This window comes from Glycine max, chromosome 19 (genome assembly GCF_000004515.6).
Source record: "Glycine max cultivar Williams 82 chromosome 19, Glycine_max_v4.0, whole genome shotgun sequence".
Classification (NCBI taxonomy): Eukaryota; Viridiplantae; Streptophyta; class Magnoliopsida; order Fabales; family Fabaceae; genus Glycine; species Glycine max.
The window spans coordinates 9708962-9733609 of record NC_038255.2 but is presented as its reverse complement, the minus strand read 5'-3'; the positions used below and the strand labels follow the sequence as shown (position 1 = coordinate 9733609).

At 32.9% G+C, this 24648-nt stretch overlaps 2 protein-coding genes and 1 non-coding gene across 7 annotated transcripts; 1 reads left to right on the top strand and 2 right to left on the bottom strand.

The window, feature by feature from the left end:
- Positions 1–1952: 1952 nt before the first annotated feature.
- On the bottom strand, positions 1953–11846 carry LOC100776711 (uncharacterized). 5 transcript variants are annotated; one of them, XM_006603944.4, is made up of 16 exons: positions 11657–11846; positions 11480–11552; positions 10706–10808; positions 10479–10590; positions 10209–10364; positions 5759–5863; positions 5243–5326; positions 4991–5106; positions 4784–4885; positions 4583–4696; positions 3805–3861; positions 3493–3559; positions 3338–3391; positions 3172–3246; positions 2417–2452; positions 1953–2273 (listed from the first exon to the last, which is right to left on the bottom strand). In XM_006603944.4, exons 3-16 carry the CDS (start codon positions 10723–10725, stop codon positions 2160–2162), a joined length of 1212 nt encoding a protein of 403 aa, XP_006604007.1. In that variant the 5' UTR covers positions 10726–10808; positions 11480–11552; positions 11657–11846; the 3' UTR covers positions 1953–2159. The 5 variants fall into 5 exon arrangements, with proteins under 5 accessions (XP_006604007.1, XP_014627672.1, XP_014627673.1 ...); XM_014772186.3 differs by lacking the exons at positions 11480–11552; positions 11657–11846 and adding an exon at positions 11143–11369; XM_014772187.3 differs by lacking the exons at positions 11480–11552; positions 11657–11846 and adding an exon at positions 11199–11369.
- Positions 10803–16275, bottom strand: LOC102668528 (protein MAIN-LIKE 2-like). The gene is made up of 5 exons (XM_006604984.1): positions 15889–16275; positions 15194–15775; positions 14930–15012; positions 14395–14650; positions 10803–10808 (listed from the first exon to the last, which is right to left on the bottom strand). Exons 1-5 carry the CDS (start codon positions 16273–16275, stop codon positions 10803–10805), a joined length of 1314 nt encoding a protein of 437 aa, XP_006605047.1.
- A 6723-nt stretch (positions 16276–22998) lies between these two features.
- Positions 22999–23148, top strand: MIR10424D (microRNA MIR10424d). Its single transcript, NR_161745.1, has one exon. It is a non-coding gene; the product is annotated as a microRNA MIR10424d (primary transcript).
- The last annotated feature ends 1500 nt before the right edge of the window (positions 23149–24648 follow it).

Genomic DNA, 24648 nt, shown 5'->3' with positions numbered 1-24648 from the left:
ATTGGAAACATGACTGGAAGATTCTCCTTAATCTCTCTTGCGAACATCTTCGCTTAAGATCAAGTCACGGATGTCACTAAGCTTTAATGTGTTCTCCCTTGTAGAACTACTAACTGCAGTAACAGTTGCAGCCCAACTATCTGGTAGTGATGACAATAGAATCAATGCCTTCACCTCATCCTCAAATTTAATCTGCACAGATTCCAACTGGGCAAGAATAGTATTAAATTCATTAATATGATCAGTTACAGAGATACCTTCTCCCATCTTGAGGTTGAACAACCAGCGCATCAAGTATACTTTGTTGGCTGCCGACGGCTTCTCGTACATATCTGATAACGCCTTCATTAAGCCTGCAGTAGTCTTCTCGTTCACGATGTTGAACGCGACGTTCTTGGCTAATGTCAATCTGATCACGCCAAGAGCCTATCGATCTAGCAAGTTCCATTCTTCTTGCTTCATGTCTTCTGGCTTAACCCCTGATAAGGGCTGATACAGCTTCTTCTGATATAGATAATCCTCTATCTGCATCTTCCAAAAGCTAAAATCTCTGCCATCGAACTTCTCAATCTTCACCTTCCCCTTTTCTAATGCCATTGCTCCCACTGCCTCCTCTAAACTGAGAAGACTCCCACTAATTCCTTTAAACTAAGGAAATCTCGTGGAGTAACCAAAAGCTCTTGATACCAGTTGTTAGTATAGAGCAATAAAAGAAGAGAAAGAAATAAAGGGAAGAAAGAAAAAGACACAAAGTTTAACGTGGTTCAACACACAATGTATGTGCCTACGTCCACGGCTACACTAGGAGAACTTTTTATTACTTGCACATAAAAGCTTACAAGGTGTCTCTATATATAACACTAATGAGACACAAGTTTTTACAAAACAAGCGATGTGGGACTAAGACCACACAAGTTTTACAGACTAAGCGATGTGGGACAAAGGAACTAAGACCACAAACTCTAACAGATGGGTTGGACGAGCATGCCAGAGATTCTAATTATCATCATGAGGCTTTTAATTTTGGTAGGACATTCATTTCGAAGACATGATTATAATTCTCTCATGAATGCTATGTGTGTTGTCTTGGACGATTTCTTCCTCTTTTAATCAGTTATATTCTCTTGTAATTGAAAGAAACTTCTTATGCATTTATTGTTTACCATTTTCTTTAACCCATCACTCAAATTTGTATATTTTTCTCTTCTTTATGTTACAGGTTTTATATTTCAGTGGCACACCTTTTGTTTCCGGTGAAGTTGACCACAACCAATATTCCCATCGATGGGTAAGAGTACATTGTGTGGATTTGTTGAACTTAGACATAGTTTGACATTGTGTATCTGGGTTCATGGTTGTGATATCTATTTCCTTTCTTTTAATAAAAGTTCAAATGCATTGTGTATAGTTTTTTGGTTTCTTTCTATATATGCTCTAAATTGTGCTATATCTAATTTATATTGTGTGAAGAGTGACTTTTTTTTAAAAAAAAATTAAAACAAAAATATTCTAAGACCATTGTTTAAAAAATTATCTTAAAAAATTTATATTTTTAGATGGTTTGTATTAAAACCGTTTTAGAAATGATTTTAAAATATTTTTTTCAAAAATTGTCTTAAAATTTCCTCAGAATCATTGTAAAAAGTATTTTTTTTAAGTTATGTACATTCGATTAGTTTATGCAAAGTCAGCTACTCTTGGACTAATCTTCTAGTAACTGTTAGTAATTGCTGGCCTAAAATTTAGGCACGATCTCCATCTTCTAAATGCCTTCAGTTTTGCGTTTTGAGTTTCATATGATTGGCAGTTACTTCCTACTTTTAAGGGAGTGTATCTTATAAACTATTTAATTTGTAATTTCTATCCCCACAATTCAACTTCAAAAATTTCTTAAAATCCTGGGAACCATTCCTATGTATTAGAAAAAATATAAAAATAGAAAGAAAATAAAATGCCAGAGAAAGTAAGCATACCATTATAATAACCCATATATAAAAACAGGGATTCAGAAAAAAAAAAAAAGGGAAAAAAATCCGATGTATCTAATACTAAAATATGATCAATCCAAAGGACATCCAATGTTGAAACAAGAATCTAACTATTACTGCTCAAGCTACATTTACGGGGTTATTGTAAACGCTTTTTTTTTTTTCGCATAATCACTGCCCTGTGGAGTTAAGGGGAATAGCTTCCCTTGTTTGAAAATAGTCCCTCTCAGCTTCAGCCATACGCTCTTGGAATATTGTCCATTCTTTATTACACCTCTCTCTCACCTGATGCGAAAGCAAAGTCTCGAATTAATATATGGATGTAAATTCAGCATTAATGCCCAAAAAACTTCTAAGGTCAATATTTGTTAAAATAATACAAAGCACATCATTAAACCATTGTTGTGGTAGGAAAAAATCACACATACCCCTTCCCACGGTGCCCTTCCCCTCTCTGCTTGGCCCTGTTGAAAGAAACACCAGTCAAAAGATGTAAAAGACATTTGAGTGGTCAATCAAGGCTTATTCAGGGCGTATTGTATGAGTGATTATGTCGTAAGTATTTTAATTTTTCAACAAGCTTATTTTGATGACCAACGAAACATAATTAAATAAGTTAATAATCTCTTATAAAAGCTGACGGGGTTGGTGTAGTGGTGGAAGACACTCTTGTATTTACATGTGGGAGGGGAGAACAATCTATTTATCGAAAGAATTTGTGTTCAGTTTCCCTTGTCTGTAAAATTCTCTTAAATCAACGATAATCACACATTACAAGCGGCATTAGTCTATGACTTAATGAATTGAGAAACACTAGTGATCTTTGACCCAGGACCAAGAAAATAATGACTTATAAAACTAAAAAGTTACAAGTTAAGATTTGACTAACGTGGACAATACATTAGAAAATCAACTATTAAACACGTCATTGTACATTTTATTATATATGTATTTGATTTTACACAATTTTTAATTATTGATTTTTTCAATAATAATTGTGAATGCTCTTTATTATTTAAAGTACATGTTCGCACTTTACAGGATCTACAAGTTACCTTTACAAGCTTAACCTAACACCTTTAATTTTTTACTTGATTGCTCATATGATGGGATAAAGTTTAAATAACTTTCATAGAAGTTCTTTCAAATATGCCTTGTATAAAAAAATTAAATCTTCAATTACCTGGTTCCCAAGTGATGGAACACTTTGGTGGACAACCCATTGAGTGTCAACCACTCCTATTTTCTCGTGAGGAGGCTGCATCCAATCAAATCAATAAATATCATTTGGTACAAATCCAATCGTGCCAAAGTGGGTTCTTATCAAAAGAAAGTTAAAAACTACTAACCTCCACACATTTTCTGAGAACGAAATCAAGGCCCCATCCATGAACTAGGTCGTTCTGCAAAGTGGCACGTGAAGAACAAGTTAGATATATATGAATCGAATTGTGTGGTGAAAATAAAAAAAAATAGAAGACACAAAATGAGTCCTCATATAAACCTGTATCATGTGCCACACACAACGCCATGCATCTCTGGAAAATACAGGAGCCATGATCTCAACAAATCTGAGAAAATTTCAAGTGTCAAAGCTATGTTAGATACATTTGATATGATCCCTTTAGAAGCTCACAAGACAGAAAGAAAGAAAGGTGCATGTTATTAAGTACTAAGTGCATATTTGGGGACTTATTTTTAGGGGGAATAGTTTTTTTCTTTTCAAAATTCCCTCATGAACTTGGCAATAATTTTATCATCAAAATAAGCTAAACTAAACATGCGCTAAATCTCTTAGGAGTCAATATTTGCTTACGCAGCACATGGTGGCAAATGTGGATCAGAACACCAACCACTTCTTTCCTCAGCTTTCCTGCAAGAGATTGACAAATATAGTTTAAGCTAGAACATGGAACAACTATAAAAGAAAAGATTAAGCAGCAATAATTGTTTAATGGAGGATATCCTGCTAATCAGATGTAGAAAACTGAGGAAAATTCAGAAACAACTCAATAAAGAAGACCTTAATCTAAATGGCCTTTCAGAAAATTGATTTTTGAGTTCAAATGCACAATGGCATTGTTTGATACATGTAACGGTCCCTTATAACATGAATAGGCTTTATTAATGTTACTGTTGTGGTTGGTGATTTCAATTATAGATCATGGAATTGGCTTAGAACAAATATGACGAGGTTTGATGTGCCTTTGTATGTACGGTGTATGGAACCTCTTCAATGCTTGAAGATCGTAACATGTGCTGGTATGATATAAGAGCTGTTGTGATGTAGCAGAAATGACAGTGGTTGTGGAAAACTTGTGCAGGAGAGCTTACACCAGGTTATAGCAGCAACTGGACACAGTTACATGCAGGTTGTTGTGGCCTCGGGTATGATTTTATCTAGTTGGAATACAGAAGGAAATTAATAGGGTGCTTATGTTGTAATTCTGTTATAGCTGTACTGTGTAATTGAATTTATGTACTGTTCTCTGGGTTGGAGTTTTTGACATCTCTTGTGACAAAATTCCAACCAGTTTTTTATAATACATATATAATACACAAAACTAAAACATATAAGAACATAATTCACTTACTTATGGACTTCACCACTATCCCTTTTCCTTGTCATCTGCCATGTAAAACTACTACTTGGGTCTATACCAGGCTGTGAGATCTCCAAACCATGTTTCCTTACCATTTTTAAGTACCTGGGACAGAGATATTTGATTAAAAAAATTTCACTAACACTTTGATTCCCACACTATAAGGAACGGTTTTGACTGTTAGATACTCACTCTTCTGCATCAAAATGCTCCACACCAAGATCCTCATCCCAAATAAAGATGTAGTCATAAGGAGCCACAATGTCAGGATGCAGAAAGCGTTTAGCATACCACCTTAAACAGAATTTTATGGATTTCATGTCAAAACTTGATAAATAGGAAGCCTGATCAAAATTTGTAAAATGAAACAAAAAATTCAATACAAGATCCACTACAAACCATTTAGTTTGCTTCCTAGCACTGATATGAATTGCTCGCTTTGACCACTCAAACTTTTCCCAATCACTAGCCCGTCCATCATAGTGAAACAACACTATGGTGAAGTTTTCAGAGAACTGTAATGTTAAACCCAAGGGTCACATAAAGAGCTAAGCAAATTGAAATTAACTAATAGGCAGAATGAGCAGAATGCTGTCAATGAGTGAAGACTAGTCAGAGAACAGATTGATGCAGGGCAGAAACAGAAATGACCTTTTTTACTGCAGCATCAATGTTGTCTTTTTGATCTGACCCAACAGTAAATGTTACAAGATACTTCGGTTTGATACTTAGGTCCTGCAAGTGCCACCTCCATCAAGAAAAGAGTCAGATTAGAGGACAAAATTGTACCTCAACAGTCATAACAAAAATCTTTGAAATTCCTGTTGTCCATATCAGAAGCATGGTCACAAGCTAGCATATGCAGCTTATTTTTGTATGAATTCATTAATATCACTTAATTTCTTCTTCAAATTCACATGTGAACCTCAATCTTACTAGAGCAACTAGAAGAAGTTTCATTAGCTAATGCTTGTTGCACTACAAAAATACATGTTATATTTTGCAATGCATTTTTTCACCACCAAAACGGATGTAATTTACTTTCTAAGTAAAGGGTTAGATTCTTTGACACTAGTGAACACTTAGTTAACTAAGTTTCCTTTACGGTGAAAAATAATGTTTTATTCAAATGCATGTTTTACATTAAGGGGCAGTGAAAATGCGCACCTGATAGGGCATGCCCCATAACCGATGAAGATAGAAATCTGATTCAGATTTGACAATTTTTGGGGGAAGCCTTTCAGCCCCTCGAGGATTTGTAGGAACCCAAATCTGCATCATAATCAAATGTATCTATTCAGTGCAAGATTCTACAAGATTGTAAAGGGTATACAATGGTTGCCATTGACAAAAAGCATGGCATTACAGACATGTATATATCACACCAAATATTATGCAAATATAAGGTAAGCATGTTAAAAAAGTAGGCTAAAGGCAACAGATAATGTAAATATAAGGTAAGAATGTATCACTCAACCAAATGGAATTTAAGAAAATCTAGGAAACCGGGCTTATAAAGATTACCCAATAACCAGTCAAACATAAAAATGTCATTAGTTTTGGAATCTGTGATCAACAATGCCTATCTGAAACTAGTTATTTTTTGCAACTTTTAAAACAGTGATAATCATCTTGTGAATGAACTACAGGAGGACAAAAAACGAACAAGAGAAAGACGAGAAGGGAAAAAAAAGAAAAAGAAAGGATGAATTATTTGGAATTACCTAGACCACATTGATTGTTAAACATTCAATATAAAAAAATCAAATGAAAAAAAAAGTAAAAAATATTGTTGAGTATTAAAAAAAACTAAAAGTCAGGTTGCTCAAAGGTAAGAAATATCCAATGCATATTTTAACTGGTTAATGCATTAGAAATCACCATCAATTTCATTCTAATAGAAAAATTAAACCAAAAGAGAACATATGATTTTCCAGAAAAAAAGAACATATGTTTTCTCAATTTCTATCTGTCAGGGAGCAATACCATTAATCATCCCTTTTTATAAACTAACCATCCAGTGGATAACCAATCCAGGAATTTGTCTGAGAGGCTTGTGATTTAGGAAGGGTAAGTACAGTGGGGTCAATCACAATTTGAAGACTGGAATGTCAAAACGCACGTCTGTCAACATAAATCTGTTAGGATATAAGGAGAAGGGAAAGTTAGTTAACATAGTTAGACTATTAATAAGTTAGCTACTACAGTTAAGATATTGATTAGTTAGTTAATGGGAAAGGAAAAATCCTTTGTGAAGGGGGAACCTTTGGAGGAGAGTTTTCTCTCCTATTTTATGTTCTTTGCTTACTAGTCAATAAAATCATTTCTTTTTTTTTCTCATTTCAATTCTTGGTTCCTAGCAATTGGTCTGACTTGCCGGATTCAAGTTGCACGATGGAGAGTAGAGTGAGCGCTTTGGAGAAATTGGCTAGTGAGCATGGAAAAGTGATTACAAACCTAAAAACAAACATGGATTTCATCAAAGAAAGATTGCTGGACATGAGACAAGGAATTACTTCTTGAATTCAAGAAAGGCCTTCAGATGGTTGGAAAAACTCGATCAACAGAGATAAACCGGAAGAGGAAAACAGTGACAGTGAGGAAGAGGAACCCAATTCTTGGGGGTTTCACCATCATTCTTGCAAAATCAGCATTTTAGAGTTGAAGCACGGATGACTAAAAAGTTCAGAAAACGTTCTTGAGGTTAAAAGGGAGGAAAGCATGGAGGAGGAGGAGCCCTCTGAAATCAAGATCAAGATAACCATTGAGGGAATTAAAGAAATCAAACAGATGCTACAATTGTTGATCAAGAAAAAGGGCGTTAGTCTCGAGTTTGAAAAAGAGGATAAACAACCCATGCAGACAGTCTCGACTTTACATTTGAATGTGTGGGTAACAAAGTCACAGCAAGACAGTGATTCAGTAAAAACCCTTGAGGGTTCTTCCAATGAGATAATTGGTGCCACCGTGGGGAGGAGCTTGGTGTTGAAGAAAAAGACTCGAAAACCGTTGATGTCGGGTGGTAGAGCAGATCAGGGTGGAAGAGACTGAGAATTTGCAGCAGAAATGCAGGAACAAGAAGGGGATTTCTCAATTTCATCAAAGAATCTCATTCTTGAGTAGTAAATCTCATAGAAGTTGAGGGTGATAATGGTTTCTTTATGAAAACCATAACCATGAAAATTGGGATTATATGGAGACTGATTGCGCCTACACCACCACCAGAAACATTGGATGCAAGCTCACATACGACCCTTGATGGGTTATCATTAACAGAGCTACAACTTCTCAAGAAGAGGGATGGGTCTTCTTTGTTGACAAAGCTAAGGAATTTCGGCATGTAAGCCAAACCGCTAGACACCAACCCACTTGCAACAACTAGTAAATCATCCTCTAAGATGTTAAGGGCAATAGAGTCACTACAGGGAAACTAGAACTACTTTGCAGCAGTTTACAATGAGAAGCGAAATCCAAAGCTAGAAGCTACTCATTTGGAAAATGCCAAAGAACTTTATACCAAAGTTCTGATTCAGCATTCTTCTAATTTATATTCTGCCAATGGTGCTGAAGTAGTCTTAGCGGAAAAGAGCCATTTTGATGTGTCAAAGGATATCTTTACACTGGTTCAAGAAGCTGTCAGTAGTAGTGTTTTTGTCCAGATGCCTGATGTGAGGATAAATCTGGCACATGTTTATTTAGCTCAAGGGAATTTTACTTTGGTTGTGAAAATATATCAAAACTACTTGCGGAATTTTATTATAACACAGACTCTCAAATACTTCTTATTTAGCTTGTACACATTATGAGCCTGAACGGTGGCAAGACTGTATAAAAACTCCATTGAGAGCCATCCATTTGGCACCCTCGAACTATACTTTAAGGTTTGATGCAGGGGTTGCAATGCAAAAGTTTTCAACATCAACACTACAAAAAGCAAAGAGGACTACTGACGAGGTGAGAGCAACTGTTGCTGAGCTGCAAAATGTTGTTCGTGTATTTAGTCGGTTGTCTTCTGCTTCCAACCAACATATTCATGGGTTTGAATTGACACTCATGCTGGATACTGCAACCACTTGCTTTCGGCTGCTAAAGTTAATCTTGAAGCATCTGAGCATGAAGAGCAGCTAGTATGACAGAGACAAGAACTTGTTAGTCAAGTTGCATTGGCTGAGGAAGCCTGGTGAAAGGCTGAAGAGCAAAGGAAAAAACTTGAGGAAGTGTGTCACTTCAATTTTCAAATTCCAACCTTGAGGACATGATTTTAGGAAAGGTTTATTTTTAGGATATAAGGAGATGGGAAAGTTAGTTAACATAGTTAGACTATTAATAAATTAGTTATTACAGCTAGGATATTGATTAGTTAGTTAAGTGGTTAGTTAGTTAGATAAAGGAGTTTATTAGATATAAACAGGGGAAGGATGGGAGAGAGGGAGATCTTATCACTTGTAGATCGAGCATTAGTTCTTTGTGAAAGGAAAAATCATTTGAGAAGGGGAAACCCTTGGAGGAGAGTTTCCTCTCCTATTTTCTGTTCTTTTCTTACTAGTCAATAAAATCCATTATTTTCTTTCTCATTTCAATTCTTGGTTACTAACAGTATCTTAGATCCTGATGGCAATATGTGGCATTTGTGGGAGGATGAGTTAATATTAGTGATGTTGTATTCATTGAAGTGTGCAGGGTGAGGCAAATATTTGAAACTCAAAGGAGGTGAAGAGCAAAGTCATGAAGATAGTCATGAACAACACGGTTCTGCGTCTGTCAGCGCCAAAAGTCTGCTGGCCAAAATTTGTTCAAAAATTCACGTGTAGCAGGTGTGAGTACTATGCATAAGTCTATTCAGGTGCTAGTGTGAGGGAAAGGGATCCTAGTTACAGCTTCCTACATAGCTGACCGAATTGTATAGGAGTATGATGTTTCGGTCATTGTAACTGGAGCATTGTGCATTAATAGATACAGCATACTATGGGAAAGAGTAGAAGTGTCATGTGTTATAATGAAGGGAGGGGAACTTTTATATGTAGCAAAATGTACTTCCATTATAACTAATATTGGTACAACTTGTGCCATACTGGTTTATTCATTAAAACATCTTTTGTTTGGTGATAAAAAAAAATACCATATCTTGGTAAACTGAGAAACAAAACTGAAATGGATCCAACTATTATTAATTCCTTTACAATCGATGGTTAAAACCAGCAAAGTATAAAATAGGCTAATGATGGTATACTTTTCATCTTGAGAGTAACTTTTTCTTAAAGCATTTTTTAAAAAAAAAAAAAAACGGAACAAAGTAGACATATAGCCATCAGTCCACAAGTTACCCTCAATCAATAGTTGTAAGTAGGGGATTAAAGCAGCTAACCCCTGTGCCTTCCATGAAAGACAAGAAAATATGGTCTATGAATTTCTAGAGAACCATCTCAAGTTTTTATTTAGTTTTTTTAACCATGATTCAGGAGTTCAGATACCTTCTAATTATGAAAGACAAAGAGAATTGTCTGATAGACCTTATAATAAAATATCACTTCACCAGTCCAGTCATATCTCTCCCACAAAAGGTGAAGTGAAAAATTAATGAGATATGATGAAATACTAAAACACTATAAAACCATACCTTTGTGTCATTTAATTTGTGAACCTTCTTGTACATGCTTCTATCCCTCCTAAATGAAGCCCAAGCATCCCACAAAGACTTGGTTGAAATTTTCGAGTAATTGTCATCAACATAAGTTAGATCAATAGATGGTAAAAGGCTGGATGGAAGGTTCATCTAACAATTAATAACATGGGACAAAATTCATGTGTTAGCTAGGTCACTTCTCACTTGACAAGCTATGAAAGAGCAATTTAAGAATATGAAGGAAAAATTATACACCCTACTGACCCTAGTCAATGCCAGTGTTGGAAATGATACTCCTAGAGAGAAGCCAAAAACAACTCCAACAAAGGTTGCTAGGGTGAGCCTCATTGCTTCATTTTGTCTTTTTATATTTCCACTGCATGCCGGAATTGAAAAAAAATAATTATAGGAATCAGGTATAAAGCAAAATTCTTTGCTGTTTCTCTTGTAGGGAGAGCAATTCATGCCATAAAAATGTATCCAAGTCACACCTTCGTATGGGAATCCCCATAGCACTCAATTATATTTTGAGGTTTGTGCTCATGAGTATGCAGAATGTCTTTCCTGTGACAATGAATCGCCAAATGTTCACCCCTGAAAAAGTAATACATGTCAAAAGCAGAGTAACCAAGTTAAATATCACTTGTGACATCTATAACCATATAATAGCACCATCATAAATTCTTAAAACTTTATATGCCAAGTGGCAAAATTTAATCAGCTGTATAGCTCAACTAATTCCAACATATGACCAAGGTTGTAAAAAACAGTTTGCAGCCACAATTTTGGCTGCAACATCAAGATTTTTTAAATGTCTGTGACTGTAACTGTGGACACATGAACCACATTTGAACGCAATTTCTCACAATATCGTGAAATGTGACAAAATCACAATCGCAACTGTGACAAGCCAGGATGTGGTCATTACCCTCACAAGCCAGGATGAAACTTATGGGATTGCAACTTGCACCATTAAGCACTCACCTGACTCTACTAAGCCTGCACTAAATTAGTTGGACAAAAAAGTCTTGTCATCTTGCGACTTAGAATCTCCACTTGCCGCACCTCAAGTATGCTATGCCAAAGGATTTGGCTCAGCTGGCATTAGGTTAAATTTCCATTGCAAGAAATTTTCTTTGATTACAAGTAAATGTGCATGATTGAACACTTTTTTTTTTATCAAGTACCAACAAACAAAAACATGAAACATGGTACTACACAACCAAATACGTGGCTTCAATTAAAAGGACCGAAGAAAAACATACACAAATGGGGAAAGGAGAGGCAGCAACAACCAAGGTACTACTTTTCGTTGATTGAATGATCAGTGCAAGATTCCTGTACCACCATTACCATAATTAACAAAACATACCAATTATTTTAATTTTAATAATAATAATAACAATGAAGATGAAAATTATAATTATAAGAATAAGGCATACCTAAATGAATTGTGTGCACGTAAAAGGTGTTGGCACGAGAGAATATGGGAGAGAAGAGAAAATGGTGAATGAATATATAGAGAGAGAGGAATTGGAAGATAAAGGGGGTTAGGATGATAGTGAATGATGATGATGTGTTGTTGTTGAAGTTGTTATGTCATGGAATTGTTGTTTGCTTTGGTTGATAGTGTCGTATGAGAGGAAGTGTCCCTCGATGAGGCCGAAGAAAGGCGACTTTGTAACTCGATACACATTACACACAGCACCTTTCACTGTGGCCCACCACCGTCTAGGCCCTACGTAACTGTCTCATTTATCCAATCATTGGGAATTTGGGACCCCGACTCCTACTATTTTTTTTTAATTTATTGTAATATTTTTAATTTAATTTTTATTCTCTAACTAAAATATTCTAAAGAGTTATGGGTACGTTGTTGTAATATTAAAAATTTAATTTTTAGTTTGGCTTAAATTTTAAATCTTGCTATGCTATATCAAATTAAATATATTTTTCCTTTTTTAATAAATTGAATTTTAATTTTAATTTGAATGTGAATTTTAATTTTAATTTTAATTTTAATTTTAATTTGAATGTGAATTTTTAATATTTGACATACTATATTGTTGGGATTATTTTGGTATGTGCACAAATTGTACAAGTAGCACAATGAATAAGTCTATATATCATTTCTTCAAGTGAGTTGTACAATACAAGTAATGTAGTGTGAATATTAACTTAGGCTTAAAGAACAAGAGAGCAATAAAAACATGAACTTTGAGTGGGTTTTGTGAAGTGACAACAGATCAAGTGTCAAAGCGAGAAAAGTAGATGTTTTTATGTGATTTTAAAAACAAAACAAAATTGTAAAGATGTAACTGATGTTAGGAAATGTTGTAGGAGGAATTTCACTAGATTTTCACTCTCGTTTCACATTAAAGTGTCATAAATACTTCATTCGTGTTCTTGTGTTAAAAACAATTAATAAAATTTTTCTTAATCCTAATTTCTTTGCTAAATTTAATTTTGATATCATTAATTCATTATAATATTAATTTTAATTTGAATGTGCATTTTTTAACATTTGACATACATATCAATGTGAGTCTCAAATTTATTAGTTTATTTTCACAATTTCTTCCTATATTAAATGCTTAAATAAAATTCTAAAAATATAAAGTTTGACTGTTGAATATTAGCCAAGTGTCACATGACAACATTTTATTTAATTTATTTTCACTGATATGATTTATTATTTATTTACTTTAAAAAAATATACAATCTATCTATAATCTATATCTATAATTAATCAATATTAATATTTAATATCATCAATATTAATATCAATATCAATATCAATTCATTATCAATAAATATACATTTGTGAGTTAATCTTGAAAAATTGGCATTTATCTCATTCTCCTTTAGACATGTGATTTTTTCTTCTAGTGTAATTTCTTCCTTTGTACTCATCCTTTTACTTTTGAGTGTTGCTAGGTGCACCTAGCATTATTGCTGGTGCACCCAGCATTTTATAAAAATGGCGAAATTATCTTTGCTTGGTTTTCTTCTTACGGATCAAGTTGATCCGTAACTTGGATTTATTGAAATCATTAAATTCAAAATATGGTAAAGTAGCTTCGGGGTGGGGAACTACTCCTTTGATGGGTGTTGCAATGGCTCTATTTGCGATATTTCTATCTATTATTTTGGAGATTTATAATTCGTCCATTTTACTCGATGGAATTTCTGTGAATTAGATTCACAAGAATCGGGTAATTAGTTTTTCAATAGAAAGGAAAGTTAAGCATTTTGGTTTCTTACGGATCAAGTTGATCCGTAAGAAGAAAAATAATAATTTTTTAACTACATATTTAAAGATATTATTTAAGGTTATTTTATACATATTAATAAAAATCAATAAATACATAAAAGATAATAATAATTTTATAAAATTAATATTATCATCATTAATTTATTTTTTATTTTTATAATTAATCATATCATTATTAATATTATAAAGAATATAAAAAAATAATTACTATTATATTAAAAATTAAAATACTAACTACTTTATAATACATTTTTTTACATGATTATTAGTATAAGTGGGAAAATAGTAATTATAAGAGAATTTAAAAATATTAGTACGTTATATAAAATAAGGATCTTAGATAACGAATGATGTCCATTTTTTGTTTAATTTTTTTTTACACCCTTTTCAACTTCTTTATTTCAATTATATTTAAAGTTATATTTTAAATTAGACCATTTATAATAATTTACATATACTATAACTAAGTTAACTAGACCATTTTAATAACACGCGTGTATATAGACACAAATGGAATACACAATCAATGAAAATAAATAAAACTAACATTAGTAATGAAAATAAATAAAACCAACAATACTCATGAAATGAGTTCATGTACAATATCTGTATATACAAGGAATATCAATATAAAATATGTACATAAACTACGCCTGATCAGTGCGCCGCCTGTGTCTACACCTAACGTATACTAGATGGTCCTGTGTCACACTCCTGGCCAATCTGAGGCATTCTTCGATCACCTCATGTGTCGATGAGCCAGGCGTGACCACCCCTAGATTCAGATGACGCTCCAACCTCTCAGCAATGTCATCACAAACTTCTTGTTACATACAAAACAAACTGATTACACAAATTATTATGCAAATATTGAGGTAAATGATGTAAATTATTAGTATTACTTACCACTGCATGTCTGGGATCCTCCACAGATGTCGACAATGCTCCTAGCTCCGGCACGTGAGGGATATCCGTCTGCGGGGCCTCAGGGACGACTCGGGGCTGCGGGGCATGACCATGAGGCAGAGGATCTAATGCGTGACCTGGTGTCATGAAAGGATAGGAGATGCGGAAGAACCAGTCGATGTAGTCACTGGAACACACCCCTGGCACAATGCACGCCTCACCTGCTGGTACGATATGATCCTTGTAGTGCATCCACCTGTCGTGTATATCATCATACGAGACCCATGAATTGACAGGAGGAGCAGGAATGGTCTGCGTGTAGCCAAACTACCGCACGACCCTCTCCGGACGATAATAAACAGCAACAGGCCCCCAGCGCAAGAGACCAGAATAGCATGATCTGACGTGGAAGTCCCGGACCTCCCGATGCTCCCCATAAGGGATCCAACAGACATCCAGAATCCGGAGTCAGTCCAGGCGCTCCCTGTACGACGGTGTGCGAATGCTCTTCACGGTCTTCTTCATCGCAATTCACCTGCACGCACGCGGAGAAGCCTCACCGTAGTCCTGATTAGCGGTGGACTCCGCAACCGAGGGAAAGTGCTCGTAAATCCAGCACTACAGATGTAACATTCAAATTATAAACATTAATAATGAAAGTGTAAAAAAATTTAAAGTTGAACATTGTTTAGCCTGAATGAATGAAAAACATATTTGTTACCTGCAACAGTGTGATGTAACCGCCAAGCTATCGACTGTGGCTCATAGATGCATCGTTCAGCTGGTCGTACATATGAACCAAAGCAGCCACTCCCCAGGCGTACCTCTCTGTCATATTGAGGTCACGAAGGGCCTCCAAGTAGACAACATGGACATTGGTTGCACTCTTGTTAGCAAACAGAGTGCAACCCAATAGGTGAAGAAGATATGCACGAGCCGCAACTGTCCAATGACCTGCCTGGCATCGGCGCTGATATATATCACGTACCCATTGTAGGCGTACGTACGGTCCACGACACTGGACTGTCTCAGCCCTAGCAGACTCTGGAGAGACCATCAACAAGTCCACCAGCATCTGAACCGCATTGTCCACGTGCAAGGGCTGAAATGCATGTAAGTCACCAATAACGAGAAGATGGAGAAGAGAGGAGACTTCGTCCAATGTGATGGTGAGCTCTCCCACCGAGAGATGGAAACTAGACGTCTCCCAGTGCCACCGCTCCACAAACGCGGACAAAAGTCCCCGATCGCCGGTGTCTACCGAACACGCGATCAGAGGACTTAGTCCGGTACCAACAATAAGTCCCTCAATGACAGGGACAGGCCTGCCTAAACTGTGGACCTTCCTCCCATGAGAGGATAGCTTCAATTCAGGACGCTCCTGAATTGAAGTATAAAGGAACGCAAAATTCGTTAAAATTATCATTTAAAGGAAAACTAATTTCAATCATAAAGTATAATTTACAAGTAACTAAAAATAAATAGTATAAATACCTCTCCCATCCATACGCTGCAAGCAACGTGATCCGCATACGCTGTCAACACGGATGGGTCACTTGGACCACCCGGAAATCCCTGATGCTGATCCTCAGCCGCCTCTGCGCCTACGTCCGCAGGAATGTCCTCCACAGCAGCTGGTGCCTCCATCGGGTCATCCTGAATATCTGGGTCAAGGATGACTGGCTCATCGACGTGATCCATAGTCACAGCGCGTCGCTGCCTCCGTGCGGATGCAGTAGGTCGTTGATGTTGTGGAGCATTATCGGAATCATCATGATCTCCTCTGCCCACACCTCTGCCAGTTACCTGACCTAAGGCACGACATAATCCTTTGGTCCTAACCATGATCTGCAAATGAGTACCGCAAAATCCATCACTCATTTCATTTTCTCAAATTTCAAGCGTCTAACGCATATAGGAAATTGATTTGGGACAACAAAGCACCATCACCCAATAGTTGTTCAAGCATTTGGTTGACTCAATTCAATTACTCTAAATGTCAACTTGTTGTTTTATCATATGTTTTAGTTATTAGAGAGAAACTTGCTCAGCTTTATGAATCTGAGAAACAATGGTCAATAGCATCTCAAATGCTTAGTGGTATTGACCTTGATTCAGGAATCTGAGAAACAGATCATTCCTGTTAACATCAGTATAGTATACCCTAACTCCATGCATTGTTTTGGTTGTGTTCGTCTCATTGATACTAACATCAGTAGAGTATGGACAATTTAATTCAGGCCAGAGAAGGCACAAAATTCAATGGATCAAAGAATTTAGGACTTTGTTGCGAGAATTAAGGGTAAAATTTTCCTTATGAGGATTAAATGGATTGTTTTATAAATGTCCTCATGCATGGTTTTATAAATGTCACAAGAAGCCAAAAAAAAAAGTAGCAACAATTAGTTCTAAAATAACTTGACATTACGAGGATTAAATGGATTGTTTATCTCTTCATTAAATTTTCCTTTTCGTCTATAAGATTAATTATATTTGTGTATCAAGACTTTGATGTTGAGCCAATCAGGAAGAGAGAATTGACATGTAGAATGATTTATTCCATAGGTGTTGAATGAATTTACACATGGGAAGCAGGAATGGTTCAGGTTATGAAGCTGAAATGGTATCCATATTCTCTCAGATTGAGTCCCCTGACAGATCACTTCATGACCATATAATTGAAGCTCTTGGCAAGCTCACTGTTGAACAAGGAATTCCTTATGTTACTTAGAGATGCTACTTATGTTATAAAAAAAGTCATGAGAAATTAAAACAAGTTTTCATTTGTTGCTAAGAAGCTTTATTTTTATACTTTAACCAAGAAACATAAAAATCTCAAACTTGTTTCATTTAATTCCTTCCTTTCTTGGCTTATCATTTTTTTTTGGTTTAGGTATTGAGCAACATTGTGGAACCGGCACTGCTATCTCAAGATGACTCTGATTTGGATAAGCCTGTTTCTCAAGAGACATTTTTGGAGGAATTTAAGATAGTCACAATGAGTGTGGCTAATCGTGTTAATGTAAATTAACCAAAGTGCTAAGCATTATATAAATAAACTAAAATATTGGAAAATAGCATTTGGATATATTTAACTGGTGTAAGGATCAAATTTAGGGATTTGGTTCTATACATGCATGTTGGAATAAGGTGTTTATAGTTGTTGTTGTTGTTGTAAGGATCAATTACTTTTCACATTCAAATAGTACATGGGTCATATAGTGGTGTAACCTAGAAACACTAAACCATTTATTTTATCTATTAGAATAAATTACACTCCCCTCCCTTTGAGAGATGCTCAAATAATATTGTTTTCTCTTATATTTTTTAAAATTACACTACCCTCTCCTAATAGATTAAATTGTGCTACACTTGTAGTCTACATCAATGTAAACAAGCTTCTAGGGACAATTTTTCTCTCAACATCCGGGAGGCTAGTTTTGGACCCTTTATCATTGACTTCGAAACTTTATAAAGGAAGACATGAGGATTGCAGAGAATCAATTTATGTTAGGAAGGTTTACAACGTAAGTCATTTATCTTTAATGAGGTTTTGATGGAAATGTACCTAATTAAAAAAGAGACTTACAGAAGTGTTAAGAGAAGTTTTGTGAAAGACTTTGGGGTAAAAAAAGTGTCTAAATGGTTGAATGTAACATTGACTATTTACATGTCAATATAATCATAATTCATAATATTTGGATAATCAATATATGTATATATAATCATAATTCATACTAATCAATCAATACTATTTATCTATCTATATGTCAACATGTCATTATTTACAACCAAATTGTGACTAAGGTCAAAACAAATTGTAACAACAATCTAATAAGAATGATCCAAATTACAACCAATATTTACTATTCTACCAAAGTAATGCTAAATGTTGAAAAAAAAATTCGTCAAATATATCAAGTACTCACCTTGTTCAAAGTTCAAACGAAGACCTTGTATTAAAGAAATAGCCTTGATGAAGTAAGTTGCAAATTTCAGAATAAAAAACACACAAAATTCAGAGTTAGCAATTTTAAAAATGCAGTTTCAGACAACTTCCGGATCAACATGATTCGTAAGCTGTTTCTGCACTACTTACGGATCAAGTTGATCCGTAAGCTTCCCTGTCAACACCCATGGCGGAGATGAAGACGAAGAGGAACTTACCTTGACAATGTCGACGCGAGGACGCAGCAACACCACCGTCAACACCCACAGAAGACGAACGAAGCACGCAATTGGAAGGTCACGAAGAAGACCAGCGAAGGTGACAAAGAAGACGCAAAAGAAGCTTTTTCGAGAGGAAGAAGAAGGATTCGAAGAAGGATGCGAAGGTCACCAATGAAGGTCACGAAGAAGCAGCAATGGCAAGGAAGAAGAGGAATGGCAAGGAAGAGGAAGAAGCAACATAAATGGCGAAGAAGAAGAAATGGCGGAAATGAACCGCTTTTTTTAAATTAATTAGCCCAGGAGTACATTTGTCTTTTCCTCTTAATTGCTGGGTGCACCTAGCAGCACTCTTTACTTTTTAGAACTTGGTTTCATTTGTATCTATCCACTTATAATCCAGCCATGCCCTGAGCATGATTTGGCAGGACACCCACACTGGGCCTATGTTGGAAAAGAGGCCCATTAAAAAATTCTAGCTTTGATATTTTTAAAGAGAAATTTACATGTGTGACCTTTTGTTTCTCCAACTTATCCTATTCAACTCCCAATGACTTAATCTCATTCCAACTTCTCAACTATTTGAAGATTCAAATTTTTTAAAACATTAAAATAATTTCACTGTTTTCTAGGTCTATGCCTTTGTGGCAGCAATGTGTTTTTATTAGCATGAAGATTTGATGATATAGAAGTCAAACAAAAAAAGTGATACTGACACTAATAGACAAAAACAGATACAAAAGAAACTAACCTAGTTAGTAGCTGTTGAAATTGGTACAAGATAAATTAGAAACCTTATTTTCATAAAAAAGAGAGAGAGAGAGAGAGAAATATTTCACTACTTACTTTAAAAATTAATAACAAAAATGTGGGGGTAATACTATAATAAAAATAACAAGTTAGAATTAATTACTAAAGATTCAACAGGCAAGAAGATTAAAAAAAAGATTGATGATAAAGGGTAACGATGGAGTTGATTAAAATACATTATTTTAAGATTGTCTAAATTATGTTATTTACTCAATGTAATAAAATATATTATTTTTAATGAAATTACATGTTTATTTTTTATAATATATATTTATATTTTAAAACATTTAAATATTTAACCGGCCCTTGCTTATTATTTTGTCTAAAATGTCAGGAGTGACCCTGTTACAATCTCAGTGACCACAAGCTCTCCACAATTATAAAGTCTCTCACTCTCAAATCTTTTCTTCTCCCACAACGATAAGCTGATTCCCTTCCAATACTCATTATTACAATTTCTTTTTCCCTACTTCATTCTCTGATCTCATATCATCCATGTCTATTCATTTTTTTATTTCACACATTTTCTATTTTTACTTGGAACCAAGTACACATTAATTTTTTTTCTTTTTTTATTTCTTCTTCTGCAACTTTTTTTCTTCATCTTTTCTGTTATTTCTTTTTCTTCTTATTCCGTTTTACAAATTTCTAACTAAAAGTTAAAACTGTACATTTTTTAAATTTTAAAACCTAATACCACTCATTTTGAAATTGCTCTTTAAATGCCAACAATTATTTATCCCACCTTTCCATTTTTTATTCATATTCATCTCCTTTTCTTTTAATTAATTTCCAATCCGTGTTAATCTCTATTTTAATATTTAAATATACCAATTAACAATAAACCATTTTTAAAGAATGATTGTAATACGATTTTGAATTTTGTTAATTAAAATTGTCCATTTATTTAATTTTTTAACTCATTTTGATTTGAATATTTGTTATTTTGTGAATTTTAAAACTCATTTCGATATTAAACTCGCCCTTTTATTTATGAATAAAAAATTATCCATTTTAAAACTATTCCTTAATTATTTTAAAATTGTTCGTTTTAAAACTGACCTTCACATTTATGTTTTTTTCTTCTTATAAAAACATTCACCATTTTTCGTTTTGATCCTTTTATAATATTATTTAAAATTTTATTTTTTTATTTGAAATTGTGTTATGCTTGTGTTAGTTAGTTTGTTATCTTTTGAACTTTATCTCTTTTTATCAATTCAAATTTTATGTTTATATCATTTAGCGTCAAGTGGTATGTTGTATTGATAAATTTTTGTTTTATCTTGTTTTTTTATTATTTAATTTTATCTTTATATTGATAGGCTAATTGTTCAAATTTTATCTTTGTATTAGGTTCATTATCATGTTTTACCCCATTTTTATATTATTAAAAAATAATTTTTATTTAAAATTATCCTATTGTGATTCTGTTAGTTTCTTTTTTTTATCTATCGACATTTATCCTTTTTTTGTTATTAAAAGTTTTATTTTTTTTATCAATACAAATTTGACCCTATAAATTTGAAAATTGATTTGCATGTTATGTTGATGAATAATTTCTGAAAAACATCATATTGGTTAAGGCTCCTTATCCATGAAGTTTGGACTTGGACATTCTATAATCAAGTATAATAATTTATTTTTATTTTTAACATTTCATTCCCTTCTAATTCGTTCCTATAGTCACAATATCATGATACTGGTAGAATTCATGAGTCTTATAGCTAACAAGGTGTATGTAACACTGTTATGTTTCTTTTTTTTACATAGTTAGATTTGAGTTTTTTTTTATTGTTAGTTAACTTATTTATTAATTATATATTATTTAATTTATTTCTTTTCTTTCTTGCTGAGAAGAAGAATTGTCGAGGGTACTTGCACAGAGGTAAACAGAACAGAAAAGTTGAAGAACTCAGGGATTGTTCAAATTACATATGTTATATGGCAAACAAATAAGACTTCGGTTGGCTCAATAGTTCAAAAGGAAGTGTTACATGCACATAGAATCATATATGATAACAACATTATTTTATATATGTATTCCTTTTTTTATGTATCCCTTAATTACTTCATTTTTCGTTAACATTCTATTATGTTTTAACTTTTGTGGCATGATATGTTATTGTATAGATTAATTGCATCTAGAGAGTTGAAAATTGATGTATGCAATTCTTTGGCAACATTTGTAATTATTATGATTTTGTTATTGTGATTACTATAATATAGTATACATTTGTATTCATAATTAAATGATTTTCTTATTGTGATTACTATAGTATATTATAGATTTGTATTCATAATAATTTTAATATAAATGTGTTTTTTGTTGCTTACCACCTGTAAAGGCAAATATCACAAGAAGGATTGAATTATAATTTTAGAAAATTTTCAAGACTTTTTTGAAGAAAACAAAGTTATTGTTTGAAGAAAAACTTTATAAGACATAAATTTTTTTGACAGAAAACACTTTTAAACGATGAAAATATATTTTACAAAATAGACATGATTTTCCAAAAAGAAATTAAATTCAAACCTAGGACAGTTTAAAGTAGAATAATAAGAAAAACATATAAGACATAAAAATTTATACATTTTCGTCTCTATCATTGAGACCATATCAAGTTCTTGACAAACCACCAAGCTCCACTAACTTTTATAAGTTACAAGTATTAGTCATTGTCACTTCTAACTCTACAACTCAAGCTTTACCTAAAGCTTGATATAACTCAATATTTTTTGTCCTACCAAACCGTTGCTGGCTTTATACAAATCAAATAGAATTGTTGTTTGATTGCACAATGATTAATTCTCAATCATTTTACAGACGAGTATACAATCTCAGCCCTTAATCTTTTCTCTTAAGATGTTTTAAGAGCTTTTAAAGAACTTTACATAAATATATTGAAAGTTTTTTTTACAGAAAGAAAGCGAATAAGAGCGCGTTAGTTCCTCGTTCATGTCTTCAAAACTTCTAATATTTATAGGTCTTTTCAGTAAGTGTTTGTAGTCTCTAAGCGATTAGATTTCTTCACTTGAGCTCGCATCTAAAGATTGTGGTTGTTGGAGCATTTAATGCTTTCATTTAAATGCAAGTACTCCTTTATGTTGGGACATCACTCTTGTGAGCTTTCATGTCGATCACTTCAGTAGAAAATCACTTGCTTTAAGTTAGAGCAAGTTTTTCATTAGTTGTGCAAATCTTTTAATGGTGTTTTGAAACTTTCAGATCTTGAACTTCATTTATTCTTCATAGGATTCGACATATCCTAGGAGAATATATTTGTACAATGAATCTCAAACACAAAGTAATAAATGAATTCTTAAATGTCATTGATTTAATATTGTATTAGATCATGACATGTCTCTTTTATTGTCTAATAATACAAATGCAGATGTATGAGACATGGTTTGATATCGCATAAGGGTCTTGATTCATTTAACCAAAATAATTAAGGGTCTTGATTCATCTTTAAGACATAAATATTTTATTGACTTAACTCCATCATTTGATTTAACTAATTGGCTTAAATATGTTTTTGATCCCTAATAAATATCTGATTTTGCATTTATTTCCTAATTTTGTGATGAATTTCTAATAAAACAATAATTTTTTTTATCCTCGACACTTATTTTTAACCCCTAATAAATTAGCAAATTTTGTGTTTGCTCCATGATAAATATTTCCCATTTTTTAATAGAAACTCAAATAAAATTTGTTAATTTATTAGGAAGCAAACACAAAATTTTCTAATTTATTAGGGACTAAAACAAAATATCAAGGATAAAAAATAAAAGTGTTATTTTATTAGGGACTCAACGCAAAGCAAAAATTTATTAGGGAGAAAACACTAAAATTGAGTATTTATTAGGAATAAAAAATATATTTAAACCTAAATAATTTATTGAACAAGTTAATATAAATTTGTTGTTATAAATTATTATTTATTCTTTATTTCTTATCTTTCAATATGTTAATTATTGAGAAATTATTTTGTGTATGCAAATTTAAGTTTTCTTTTATACAATGATATTTATATATAAGCTTATTAATATATAAATTATATATAAATAAATTTAATGAAAATAACATTTTTCTGCAAAATCAAGTAGGCATTACCTAAAATCCTATTAACAGTTAATTTTTTTGGATTAAATTAATTCTATTTAATTCATTATCATATTAGTACAATATAAATTATAAATTATTTCTTAAACCTAGAAGAAATTAATTTTTCTCTTATATTTTGATACTATATAAGTAAATTTAGTAATATAAATCATGCATATATATCATGTATAAAATCAAACTCTTGGTATGAATATTTTCATTAAATTAAGAATGCAAAATTATACTTAACTCATGGGAAGGAACAATTTACCTATAATTGCATTAAAATTTAAATTATTAGAGTTTAATTAATGTTATTTTATTTTATTTTATTGTTATTATACTTTTAATATAAAAATAAATTATCTTGCTTAATAACATGTGACTTAATTAACTTGTTGAATATGTTATTTTATCTAAACATGGGATGAACATTCTCTTTTGAAATGAAGCATGAAAATTTATGAATGCATATAATTGATCATGATTTATTGTAAAAATTTATATTATCTTACAAATTTAAGCAAGAAGATTTTTAATTAAGATATTAAATTTTATTGGCCTTTAAAAAGCATTTTTATTACAATTATAATTTTGTATTTTTTTAATCTAATGAAAAACTAAATTTTTAAGTCAAACTCTTGGGATGAACATTTTTTATTAAATCATGCAGGGAAATTTACACTTAACTCATGGAAAGGAACAATTTACCTATAACTACATTAACAATTAAGTTATTAGGGTGAAACTATTTTTTAATTTATTTTTATTGTACTTTTAACATAAATAGATTTTTTTTTTGCTTATTACTAATATGGCATTTACACTACTAGAAAAGTGTGATTCAACATCGTTAAATTTAAGTCGGTTATGAGAAAAACGATGTAATAAAACTTTTGGTGGAATTTTTGAAATTAAATCAAACTTTTATAAAGCGTTAACGACGGTTTTCGTTAACCGCATTTGATATAAATGTTACGAAGGCGGTTTTATGAAAACCGCCTTTGTTTTGTACCATTCAAAAACGGTTTCTCATAAAAATCATAGTTGACTCAGAGTAATTTTAAAAAAACGCATGACTCTTCAATTCCTCTCTCCTCGTCTCGCTCGTTTTTCTTTTTTCATTGTCTCTTTCATCTTCCCTAGGCTCTCGAGAAGACGCATCC

Excerpts from the sequence above, each read along its gene's own strand:
- LOC100776711 (XM_006603944.4), bottom strand. The coding sequence starts at position 10,725 with ATGGGGATTCCCATACGAAG. Across the intron at positions 3,392-3,492 it reads GTGTGTGGCACATGATACAG|AACGACCTAGTTCATGGATG; the intron begins GTTTATATGAGG and ends GCCACTTTGCAG. Across the intron at positions 2,453-3,171 it reads TTCCATCACTTGGGAACCAG|GGCCAAGCAGAGAGGGGAAG; the intron begins GTAATTGAAGAT and ends TTCTTTCAACAG.
- LOC102668528 (XM_006604984.1), bottom strand. The coding sequence starts at position 16,275 with ATGAGTGATGGATTTTGCGGTACTCATTTGCAGATCATGGTTAGGACC. Across the intron at positions 15,776-15,888 it reads GCAGCGTATGGATGGGAGAG|GAGCGTCCTGAATTGAAGCT; the intron begins GTATTTATACTA and ends ACTTCAATTCAG. Across the intron at positions 15,013-15,193 it reads CCTGGGGAGTGGCTGCTTTG|TGCTGGATTTACGAGCACTT; the intron begins GTTCATATGTAC and ends TTACATCTGTAG.